Genomic DNA, 12,809 nt, shown 5'->3' with positions numbered 1-12,809 from the left:
GGTTTGCAGCAAAGCGTGCTGCATAGTACAGACAATAAACAAAATCTAGTGGAACATATGAGCCACATATTATAACGAGCTATGGAACAAGTAGAAGATGGACTGACCAGGGACTCCATGTTTTTTTTCTCTCGCACTGCATCATCTTGTCTTTTCATATTGCTTCTATTTTTTGACTAATTGAATTATTTAAATTAAAGGTCTGTTGAAGACAGTTTTATTTTCATGTTGCTGTTTTATAAAATCCTGATCATTTTGAATCAAACAGCATTGCTGAACTTCCACCTAAAACAAATGTTGTCGTGCAGCCTTCAAAGAAGAGAACCATCAGTACATGGTTCTCTATAACCTCGTGGAAACAATGGAACTACGTTTAAGTAAAAATGCTTCTTTATCCCTCGCAGTGACTCCCAGAGTTCATTGTCAATCTTGTGTCACAGGGTTGCTTCTGTTTGTGTTTAGATCCCTGATTTGATCACAATCTGAACCAGTGAAGAAGTCATGGTGGCATGAGTTAGACCTGAGCCTGGACCATTGTTCATTTATTTATACATTTATTTATTTTTCCATCTGCTCTTCTTTTGGTTCACTGTGTCACTAAAAATCTGAATAGTCATAGCTTAAAGAATATGGCCTCTACAGACACGTGTAGAATCACTGATTGTCCAAAATGATGGCAACTTCTTCTCTTTCAAACTACTCTTGTTCACTTCTGAAGAGAGGAAGAATTAATCACAGCACAACCTATCTTTTGTTTTTAAATGAGACCTCACAAACCATAATCCTACTGTTTCCTGTTTGTATGTCTTAGAGGAGTATCCACTTCCTGTGCAAAGGTTTTCCCTCCAAAGCAAGCTGATAAAAGAGATGCCACCTCGTACCTCCCACTCCTCTATTCTCTACTATACTCTTCCTCAAAATCTCTGTTTCCTGCTCCTTCATCTCTGATCTAAATGAGGAAAAGTCCATTAGATTAGGCAGTGCCATTTCTCAGGAGCATGCCCACACACGTGAACACACAATTGCATACTTGATGTGGACCATAAATCATTGTCTCTATTATAGTTCTGCCAATAGCTCCTCCATGCTGGCTGGGCAGCATCTTTATAGTGTGGCTTTGATGTATATGTCGGGCTGGTCCAGGCGGGCGGGGCGAGTGACAGAATGAGGTTGGGGAATGAGTGAGAAGGTGATTCAAAACTGAGCAGTGAAGAGAAAGAGGAATGCTGGACCAAGACTGAACACTGGAAAGGGAGTGAAGAGAGGAGAGATGCAAACACAGCGCTGTAGGGAGAACCTGCTGACATGCACCTACACACCTGTGCAGACTGGTTTCTGTGTGTTAGCAGCATGACATATAACAGCAGGGGTAAGACTCTTCACCACATCAGGACAGGTGTTTGTTCACAGCTTCATTGGCTTCCTGGACTGGTGTTTCCACACCCCTCTAGCTTGATTACAGCGCATCTCGTCTATCTTTGTACATGAACTGACAGCTGCTACATGACATGACTAATGTGTTTAACCTTTGAGACTAAGAAGACACAGTTCACAGGAAATAAAGTCCTGGCTGGATCCTCTCATCTCAAAAGAGCACAGAGTTTGGACTACAAGACAGGCAGGGTAGGATAAATCGTTTTTACCTGGTCTAGTGGCAAGTATGAGGTTGATAAAAGGTCAGTCCAAATGAGCAGTAGCAGCAAAAGGTCAAAAACTGAGACAAACAATCAGAGAAAAGGCTTTTTCACTTCAAGGAAAGACGAATGGCTAAATGTATGCTGGTGAACTCGTGGGGACACAGCTGTGGTGATCATGTGGATGGGGGGTAATGGCCCAGGCAAAAACACTCTAAAGGGAGGGCTGTTGGACAGGTGGAGGACAGACAGGTCTGGAAAACGCAGCACGGCTGAGTCAGAAAGAAAAGCAGAGCAGTCATGACAAAACTGACTTCAAAGAGGTCAGCCTGCCTAACTGTAGGATCTATGACACATCGGTGATAGTCTCTGGTGAAGAACTTTGCACTGTCCTTCCTCATCTTGTGATGGTTTGACCTGATGGGGTAAAAAGCTCTGGACAAACATGCAGCCTGGAAACCTTCTGGCTGTTGTAAAGAATAATTGTGCACTAGGGAAAAAGTTTTTTTTTAAGCTATCAACAGGACATTTTTCATTTGGATCCACAAGAACTAAAATGTTCCAAAGCATCTGGAGCCACAGCTCCCTGGACTTTGCCTTAAATCAGGACTGTGTGGTGGTCTCTGACTGTGACTGTATGTTTGGGGTTGTTCTGCAACTGCAGAAGGATTTGGGAGCAAAAAGATACCTGGATAAGAATCTCTGCAGTAAAAGAGTTGAAAACAATTCGATAAATATAAAAACAAAATGACCTTTTGGGGGCTCCCCTCATCTACACCACCACGAGTAGAAGGTGCTAGTTTCTCCCTCCAGTCAGCCTCAGAGCTCTAAGCCTGTTGTAATTGCTGCTGTATTGTGTGTGCGCTGCTGCAGTACTGTCAATACATGCTTGATGGCCAAGTCTGGGACTCTCTCTCTCTCTCTGTCTCTGCAGCAGCACAGCAGATATGGATGGTAAAAGAGTCGGCCCCTCTGGAGCTTTTATTCACCCTTTGTCCTGGATCTTCTGACTCCCACCCCCCACCCCATTTTGATCTTTTTCCTGTTCTCTTCCTCTCTCATTGTCTATTCCCATGTTCCCTGTCTCCCCCTTTTCTGATTTTTTATTTGCCTTTTAAACATTTTGATTCTGCTTCCCTGCAGAAAGTCTTTCCGAGCTCTCGTTTATGTCTCCATCTCCTCCCCAGCCCTCTTAAACCTTTAAAATGGACTATTGTGGCTGTGAGACTACATCTCGGACTCTTGTGCTATTCTAAACATTGTTGCAAATTGAGCTGGAATAACATACTGCTAAGCTACTTTCAGATTCTCCCTTATTCATAAGGGGTCACCATAGCAGGTAGCTCTGCATGTTTGATTGGACAGATTTAAACACACCAGGTACTCTTCCTGACACAACCCCAGGATTTGTTTCTCCTTTTGGGAGCTTTCACTTGTATGGAGAATGTAAACCTGCACACAGGTGGAAAAGGACCCAAAGTTCTGGGGCCGAACTTAATAAACAAAAGACAAACTGTTTTTATTTGGAGTGTGAAATCTATTAAAATCCAAAAGAGAATCAACTGCAGAATCTGAATGTGGTATCGTAGATGTTTAATTGTTCTTACATATTTGCTTTCTGCACGAGTATTTGTTATTTGATGTTGTCAGCAATGTGTGTTAATGCTGCAGTAACATTGAGCCCAGTAGGGGGCAGACTGAGACTATTATAAGCATTGTTGTAACTGTGTTCTTGAGTAGAACAAGCGTGCCTAAAAAAGAAGATGTCTGCCGCTCGTACAGTGTTATGTGTGCATGTTGGTCTGCTGGGTCATTAAAGTGAGATCAAGCTGAATATGAATGATTATTTCCTGAAGATGTTACATCTTTTTGGCGACGAGGATTACTCAGAAGAGAAGTAAAACAAAAAGAGTGACGGGAGCCTGCGACAGGTTTGGCTAAAAGACAGAGGGAGAGAGAGCGGGGATACGAAGAGGAAACATGGCTACAATCGGTACGTTGGCACCGTACGATCCCAAAAGCCAAACGTGGGATGAGTACAGTGAAATACTGGAGCAGTTTTTCGCAGCTAATGGGATTACTAACGCAGACAGGCAAAAGGCATTATTAATAAGTGTCGTTGGAGCATCGACCTACAGCCTGATGCGTAACCTTCTCAGCCCAGCCAAGCCAAAGGACAAAACTTTCCAAGAGCTTGTAACTCTGATGAAAAACCACTTTGAACCAAAGCCCAGTGAAATTGTGCAAAGGTACAAATTTGATTCCCGCAACCGCAAGCCCAGTGAAACTGTCATGGAGTACGTGGCCGAGCTGCGTCGCTTAGCGCAGGATTGTAACTATGGCAACACGTTGCAACAGAGGCTGAGAGACCGGATCGTCTGCGGAATTAATGACGACAGAATTCAGAGGCGTCTCCTGTCAGAAACAGACCTCACGTTTGACAAGGCTCTGTCAATCGCTGTGTCACTGGAGACCGTAAATAAAAATGCCCAGGACCTACGGACCTCAGGTGCGACAGCAAAATGTTTCAGCGTCACCCGAGGGTCGCAGGAGGCTCGTACATTTAAAGGAGAAAGCAGAGAGTGTTATCGATGCAAAGGAACCAATCACACAGCAGCCAACTGTAAGTACAAACAAGAAAAATGTTATGTTTGTGGCAAAGTAGGCCACATAACAAGAGCATGTAGGAACAAAGCTAAACAGAACCAGAAGAAGTATGGACTAAAAACTGAAAAGACAGACAAAAAGCAGAGTTCACACTACCATTCTCACAAAGTTCATGAGATAGGTGATGGAAGTAAAAGTGAGAGCTCAGAAGAGGACTCATTCACACTTAACTGTATCAAGTGTATCCAAGAGCATCAGAGTAAACTGTACAGATTAGGGCGCCGGAGTGCAGTGCACCTGAGAAAAGTAGACCCCTACACTGTGGATATGGAACTTAATGATCAAGTTTTAACCTTTGAAATTGATACTGGATGCTGCCTAACAGTTACAAATGAACAGACTTGGAAATGCTGCAAACTCCCCAGCCTGAGGCCTGCCAAAATCAAGCTGGAATCATACACAGGGGATCCTGTGAAGGTGATTGGTGTAACAGCTGTCAGAGTCAGGTACAAGCAGCAGAGGAAAACACTGCCCCTTGTGGTGGTCGAAGGGGACGGCCCCAGCTTGCTAGGACGAGGCTGGCTAGAGGAAATACACCTGGACTGGAGAGAAATCAGAAACAAACACAAAGCTAAGAAGGTGCACCAGGTAAAGACAACAGAAAATAACACACTACAGCAAGTTTTAAGCAAACATGAGGATGTGTTCAAAGAGGAGTTGGGCACCCTGAAAGGCACAAAAGCAACCATTCATGTAAAACGGGATGCTACCCCACGATTTTTCCGTCCACGATCAGTTCCGTTTGCCATGCGAGCAAAAGTAGATGAGGAAATAGACCGACTGCTAAAAGAAAACATAATCTCACCTGTGAAATATGCTGAATGGGCGGCACCTGTTGTGCCGATTCTGAAGCCTATAGGGACAGTAAGGTTGTGTGGAGACTACAAGCTTACTGTAAACACAGTAGCTTCTCTGGAACAGTATCCAATACCCAGAGTGGAGGACCTGTTTGCTGCACTTTCTGGAGGAAAGCAGTTCTCAAAACTGGATATGAGCCACGCTTACCAGCAAATACTCCTGGATGACAAGTCCAAAAAGTATGTGACAGTGAACACACACCGGGGGCTGTTCACATATAACAGACTGCCTTTTGGAGTGGCTTCTGCTCCAGCCATTTTCCAGAGGACCATGGAAGGCCTTTTGAAAGGGATACCCCTAGTGGCTGTGTATTTAGATGACATTTTGGTGAGCGGGGTGAATGAGGCAGATCATCTAAAGCAGTGGTCCCCAACCTTTTTTGAGCCGCGGACCGGTTTAGTGTTAGAAAATATTTCCACGGACCGGCTTTTAAGGTGTGGCGAATAAATACGTCAAAATAAATGACACGACCATAACCAAGTGTGATATTTTCTACGTATAATAATAAAAAACGTGAATCCACTTTGTATTCGTATGCAACTCTATCAGCAGCGTTCTCGTAACATCCCGCCTCAACATGAATAACAGGCTCTCTGCCCACAGCGCTCCCTGGTCAGCTGTTAGAGCCATGGTAAAACATGCCTTCAAAATAAGATACACCGCAAAAACAAATACAGTAGAAATCACCTCAGTCGGATTCAAATGGCCCAGTGCAATGGCTTCTGCTTCATCTATGAATTTGCTTCTGCAAATTTTATAATCTGAAATTTTACTCGTAAGTGCATGAACGAGCCGATGCATGGAAGTGGGCGGACAGGAGCTGAGGAGGGTTTTAGCGCTAAACTCATCCAGTTTATGCGATCACATTTAACTGGAAATTTATTACAATGGGACCAGATTTTTCATCCGAGGTAGGTGAATATCCGACGGATTTATGTGATGATTTTATTGGAATTAATGTTAGAAAAAATCAGGACCTGCAGATGCCATCCAACTAGAGCGAAAACCCGATTTGTGCGACTTCGACTTAGGTGATTTTTACTGTATAAAGCGCATGAAAAATACAACTCACCATAACACTGAATCAGTGTAAGCCCCCTGAGCTTGTTTCTCTGATACTCATTTTTGCTGGCTTCTGGTTTGACTGGGTTCGGCCGATTTCACATGGAGCGTGGCTGCAGAGCCGCGGTGTCAAGCGCTGGAGAGTCAGTTTGATGGCTGGGTCTACCTCACTGCTATCCCCGGTGTTGATAAATAAAAATGGTAAATGGACTAGTTCTTACATAGCGCTTTTCTACTCTTGTTGAGCACTCAAAAATTTAAAGAAGCGTTATGTAGGTCAACCAACCGATTTCGTTAGACAGGCCTGAAGCTTCTGGGTTTAATTTTAGCGGTGATGTATCATGTGAGCAGAAACGTCTTGACACGTCAAGAGGAAGTCATGGAGGGAAGTAACGGAGCGAATCCGCCCATTTTTCAAAATAAAATATAGTTTAGGCGCAGATAATAAGTAAAACGGAAATAATTTAAGTTATTTATTCTTTATGTGCGGCCCGGTACCAAATGTCCCACGGCCCGGTACCGGTCCACGGCCCGGGGGTTGGGGACCTCTGATCTAAAGAACCTGGATGAGGTGTTGGTCAGGTTGAAAGAGGCAGGCTTACGATTGAAAAGAAGTAAGTGTGTCTTCATGCAAAATGACGTGGAGTACTTGGGGCACAAAGTGGATGCACAGGGGCTGCACCCTGTAGAAAAGAAAGTTAAAGCCATCATGGACGCTCCTACTCCTACAAGTGTCACAGAACTCAAAGCATACTTAGGTTTGCTAAACTATTACAACAAGTTCCTTCCCAATCTGGCAACACTGCTGGCCCCCCTGCATGAACTCTTAAGGAAGGACATGCGTTGGACATGGCAAAAGAAGCAAGAAGAAGCTTTTCAGAAATCAAAGGCTCTGTTGAACTCAGCAGATGTGTTGGTTCATTACTCAGCAGACCAAGAGTTAATTCTCTCTTGTGACGCATCTCCATACGGTGTGGGCGCCGTTTTGTCACACAAGATGAATGATGGCAGTGAAAGACCCCTGGGGTTCATGTCACGCACACTCTCTCCAGCTGAAAAGAGATATTCTCAGCTTGACAAAGAAGGTTTGGCTGTAATGTTTGGCATCCAGAAATTCCACAAATATTTGTATGGTCGAGTCTTCACTATTTATACAGACCATAAGCCCCTGATTTCTCTTTTCAACATGAAGAAGCCTATACCTCAGATGGGCTCACCAAGAGTGCAAAGATGGGCTGTGACATTGAGTGCCTATGAGTACCACATTGTGTACAAACCTGGAAAACACCATGCAAATGCAGATGCGCTTAGCAGATTACCTGTACCAGACACGGCCCCTGAAAAAGAGATGACAGAACAAGTCTTAATGATGGATGTATTAGATGACACACTTGTGGACACCACACAGCTCAAACGCTGGACAGCTAAGGATATCATCTTGTCCCAAGTTCATGAGTATACCTTAAAGGGCTGGCCGGCACAGACCGATACTCGCTTCAAACCATATCAACAAAGAAAAATGGAACTGAGTGTGAGGGATGGATGTGTGCTCTGGGGAGCTAGAGTAATTATCCCCACCAAAGGCAGAGACAAAATACTGAAACTTCTGCACCAGACTCACACAGGCATGTCAAGATGAAGGGCCTGGCAAGGTCATATGTATGGTGGCCGGGATGGATGAGAGTATCGAAAGAGAGGTACAGTCATGTGACGAGTGTCAAAAACACCACAAATCACCACCCACTGCACCATTACACCCCTGGAATGGCCAGAATCACCGTGGTCAAGGATTCATGTGGATTATGCAGGGCCATTCTTAGGTGAAATGTTTCTCCTCATTGTGGATGCTCATTCTAAATGGATGGACATTTACCCAGTGAAATCGCCTACATCACAGGCTACCATCGAGAAACTGAAACAGAGTTTCAGTGTGTTCGGTCTGCCGAAAATGTTGGTATCAGACAATGGAACATGTTTCACAAGTGCTGAATTTGCGACATTCATGAAGCGAAATGGAATTGATCATGTGAGATCAGCACCTTTTCATCCATCTTCCAATGGCCTGGCAGAGAGGGCAGTCCAGACCTTCAAGGAGGGGATGAAGAAAGTAAAAGGTGACACACTGCAAACAAGACTGTCAAGATTTCTGTTCAGTTATCGCATTACGCCGCATGCAACAACAGGCTTGTCACCAGCGGAGTTGATGATGTCTCGGAGACTCAGATCAGCTTTTGACCTGCTCATGCCTGATGTAAAAACCAAAGTGCAGCAAAAACAACTGAAACAGAAAGAGAGAGGAACCGGGACCTGACACAAACTCGGGCTCCCACAACTGCTTACCCACCATAATGGACACAACTTCACAAGCCTTGTCATGTGATCCTCAGGAGCTGCCACCTGCTCCAAACATCCAGGCTCAGCCTGATGCACCAGCTGCGCCTGAGGTGCGACGTTCTCAGCGAGAGAGACGTTCACCTGTGCATCTCAAAGACTTTGTTAGATAGAGACTTTTTTCTTGGAGAAGTTATGTGCTCTAAGTTCACAGATGTTTCTTTGTAGTAAAAAAAAAAAAAAAAGAAAAAATATATATAATATTGTTCTATGTTGGTGTATATTATACTGCCACTGTTTAACGTTTCAGACAAGTACAAGCTGTCAACTTGAAGGGGAGGAGATGTGGTATCGTAGATGTTTAATTGTTCTTACATATTTGCTTTCTGCACGAGTATTTGTTATTTGATGTTGTCAGCAATATGTGTTAATGCTGCAGTAACATTGAGCCCAGTAGGGGGCAGACTGAGACTATTATAAGCATTGTTGTAACTGTGTTCTTGAGTAGAACAAGCGTGCCAAAAAGAAGATGTCTGCCGCTCGTACAGTGTTATGTGTGCATGTTGGTCTGCTGGGTCATTAAAGTGAGATCAAGCTGAATATGAATGATTATTTCCTGAAGATGTTACACTGAAGGTCTTAAAAATACATAAAGCATAGCTAACAGGAAGAACTGAACAGGCTGGGAGCACGGACAGTCATGCAACTTAATATATACAGAAGGGCGATTGGGAGCAGCCGAACTAACAGGATAACGAGACACGGGGAAGTAAAGCTAAAACATGGCACCAGGGAAATTAAACAGGAAGTAACAAGACAGGAAAAACACCTACTATAGAGTCGAAAGGCCTTTACACACCGGACATGTAAATTCTGTGCGAAGGTTTTGTGCGTTAAAAATATTTTTTGGACTCGCTTGTTCTTAACGCAGCCGTTCACACCGACGGTGCCATTTCACGGGACAAATTTACGGCATTTATTTTTTTGGATCAAGTTCGATTTTTCTGACTTTCGCAAGCGAACGAACAGATCTGACCGATCAGAGCGCTGCATTTAGCAACATGTGAGCTCATAGCTCAAAACGTGCACCAATACACTGAATATACAGTGATGTGGGAACAGTCACAACAGTGATGTGGGAAATTATACTGTTTTCCTTCAGAAATGCAGCTACATGCTGCTCCAGGGCAGTCAGCTCTCTGAAATTATTCTCTGCCTCCTCAGATGTGATCCCAACTCTGCCAACAAGAGCTCAAATTGCCCCCTGACATCCTGAAATATGCGCGAAAGCGGCCGTGATGAAGCTTCAACTCCGGGATCAAACCATGAAACTCTCTCTGCTGCTGCTTCCTCCTGAGAACTGGATGATGCCACAATCTCTTTCTTCCTTCTGTTGTTTAGAAATATCAGGACTTCATCACATCATCGTTTGATGTCGACTTCATTTATTCACAAAAATGCAACACGTCCAGTGTGTCCGTACGTTACACGACAAGTTTGCAAAGATTCAGAATTTTGTGTCATTTTTACTCAACGCATTCGGTGTGTAACGGCCTTAAGAATAAGAAAACTAAAAACTGTCCCAGGACCACAGCGCCAGGGCGCCATTGTGCTGATGCACACCAACCCTACATCATCCCTCTTGAAGAGTCACCTATGATGTGACAAATTCAGGTATGATTTTTCCATTTTTGGAATCAGAGCTGTTGAGACTCATATCGTCACAACCACGTGAACCCACTCAAGATGATTAAAAACAAGCCAAGATAACTTTATTTATGAGACAGTTTAAAAACAGCCACCACTGACCAAAGTGCTGAACACAGCAATAAAAATACATTAGAATAAATATAAAACAAATTTAATTAAAATTATAACACAAAAACACACAATTAAACATGAGTGAAATAATTAAATAACATCAACATCTCAAACTGGGATCAAAGCCAAGCAGTGTGGGGGGGGGGGGGGGGGGGTCTCTGGCAGTGAAGATGCCTGTTTGGGATCCACCACGGCCAAAGCAGGTTTGTGACAGTAGTCTTTACATACAGTGCTAATGGGCCCACGCTCACAGGAGGAGACCCACCACTGATGCCAGGACCAAAAGAAATCACCTCTGTCTTCTTTTCATCAAAAATCATCTGAACTTTTACTTCCTCAGGACACTTAGTTAAAGTCTGTATGGAGTAGGACTCCTTCCTTTTTAGGGACACTTAAACCTGACTATCAACTGCATAACAATGGAAATCGATTTTGTGCTTTCTAGGAATGGAAGCGAGGGGCAGCAGATACACAGAAAATAGCAGCGGTCCAAGTATTGAGCCCTGTAGCTCCTCACATGACAGTGGAGCAGAGGAAGATCTGAAATCATTTAGACTAACACAAAAGTTCTCTAAGCCAAGTGTGTCTAAACTACTCCAGAGCAGCACCATAAATGCCTACGTGATGCTGTATAAGAGATATTAAAATACTCTGATCTACTGTGTCACACAGGCAGCTGTTAAATCTAAGAAGAAGAAGAAGAAGAAGAAGAAGAAACAGCCTTTATTGTCCCACAGAGGGGAAATTTGGGTGTAACAGAGACCTAGGATCACATAGTCCTCTGAATCCGCAGCCAGGAGGATGTCATTAAAATGAGCTTCTTAGCTGCTGTTTGTTGCTCTTTTACTCTAAAAGTCTGATTTAACAGAAATAACAGTGAATTCCAGATATGCTGTTAAAGAAATGTAGTGTCTTCTAGAGAATATTACAGTCAGATGGGGACCTCATACTGAATCAGTTTTCTAATTAGTGGGCATCTGGCCAGCAAGAGAGTAATAAAAAACAAGATGCGGCCATCTGACTGGAATTCCAATGAAACTGAGGCTTATTTCAAGGTTCCTCCGATTGCCTGGCTTTCACTGGTGATATACAGTGCAATTACACACTTGCTCCAAGTTAGCAGAGAGGGTGGATTCTGGGTCTGGTGGGTATTTGAACATTAAAAGCACTGATAGTCTAACAGCTACTGGTTAGTTTTAGCTTGAGTTCAGAAAAAAAAGGGTTGGAGCTATAATCAAAGCTGACGGTGTCCTGTGAGGTTTAAAGACAGTTTATAATCTGCTGTTAGAGCCAACTCTTTCAGAATCTAAATATTATATTCTCTGTATGAAGCAGAGCTAAGGATGATAGCTCCCACAGAGCTCTGACTGCCTCTTATTACTCTTAACTCTGACAATCGGTCTCTTTCCTCTCCGCCTTTTAGTTGCTTTGGGTTATACAGAAGCTCATGAAATTGTTAAAGAAAAAACCTTAAAAAGCAAATTATGGTAAGTTTAGGCAGTCATGCAATATTGAAATATGTTAAAAGCAGTTCTTGTGCAGCTGCTTTCTTCTTGATAGGCGATAAAATCTCAGGATAACAAAAAAAGAACTACTCAACAGTAATTTGAAGATGAAGACAGCTGAAGGTTTTGCTGCTACCAGACTTTGGTTCCCAGAGCTTGTCAACAACAGAGTTTAAGATGGCTCTGTCTGTAGTGGAAACACAGACCTGTAACATATAAAAGAGGATCTGAACATTTCATTCAGTCACTCAGAAATCAGTGCAGGAGCTGGGTCTAAAGCTGTAGATCGCAGCCATCGAGCTGTGGACGTGACAGGATGTAATCTGTAGGAAGGATGCTGTCACAAGACGTCCTGAAAACGTTGCTGTGAATGGAGAGGAAGAATGTCCTGCAGCACCTGCACTCAGTCCAGCCTGTGTTTTAGTGACAGTCAGTGCAAAAGTCTTAAAAGACTGAACAGTTGGAAAGGTTCAAAGACTCTGACACTTTACAGCAGGTAAGAATTTGCGGTTTCTCTGAACATCATTGAAGCTGAGATTTAAACAGGGGTTTTCAAATGTCTCTTTGCAGGTTCAAGTTCAGTTACCACAAGTGCCGTGGCAGGTAAGTGTTTACTGTTTCTTAGGTTGCTGGTTCAGGTTACTTCCCACAGGTATTTTTACTAAGACAGGTTGTCTTTTCCACAGGCTCAGGTGCAGGTAAGATCTCTCCAAATGTGCAGGTTCAAACTTGGGTGAGTGTTTCTGTGAGCAAGAGTGAACCAAGAAGGTTATGCAGGCAGGCAGGCCAGAACCACACTGACAGCTTAACAATCCAGCAAGGAGTTGAGAGGAGAACCAGGGTTATAGACTGCTGGTGATGGTAGATAAAGATCAGGGTACCAGAGAAAACTGGGACGGCCATGCCCACGCCTGGGAGCAGGTTATCACTC

General features: G+C 43.6%; 1 protein-coding gene across 1 annotated transcript; it reads left to right on the top strand.

Moving 5' to 3' along the window:
• Positions 1–3,614: 3,614 nt before the first annotated feature.
• On the top strand, positions 3,615–12,576 carry LOC115775369 (uncharacterized protein K02A2.6-like; the record flags this gene model as incomplete). The annotated part of the gene is given in 8 exon segments (XM_030722902.1): positions 3,615–5,511; positions 6,773–7,846; positions 7,849–7,893; positions 7,896–7,982; positions 7,985–8,484; positions 8,609–8,665; positions 12,449–12,481; positions 12,565–12,576. Coding segments are annotated over 8 exon segments (3,705 nt in total), but the record flags the coding sequence as incomplete, so codon positions are not given.
• Between the last annotated feature and the right edge of the window lie 233 nt (positions 12,577–12,809).

The sequence above is a fragment of the Archocentrus centrarchus genome, unplaced genomic scaffold (assembly GCF_007364275.1).
Source record: "Archocentrus centrarchus isolate MPI-CPG fArcCen1 unplaced genomic scaffold, fArcCen1 scaffold_110_ctg1, whole genome shotgun sequence".
Lineage (NCBI taxonomy): Eukaryota > Metazoa > Chordata > Actinopteri > Cichliformes > Cichlidae > Archocentrus > Archocentrus centrarchus.
The sequence above is the reverse complement of the archived record's forward strand: the minus strand, read 5'-3'. Positions and strand labels throughout refer to the sequence as shown.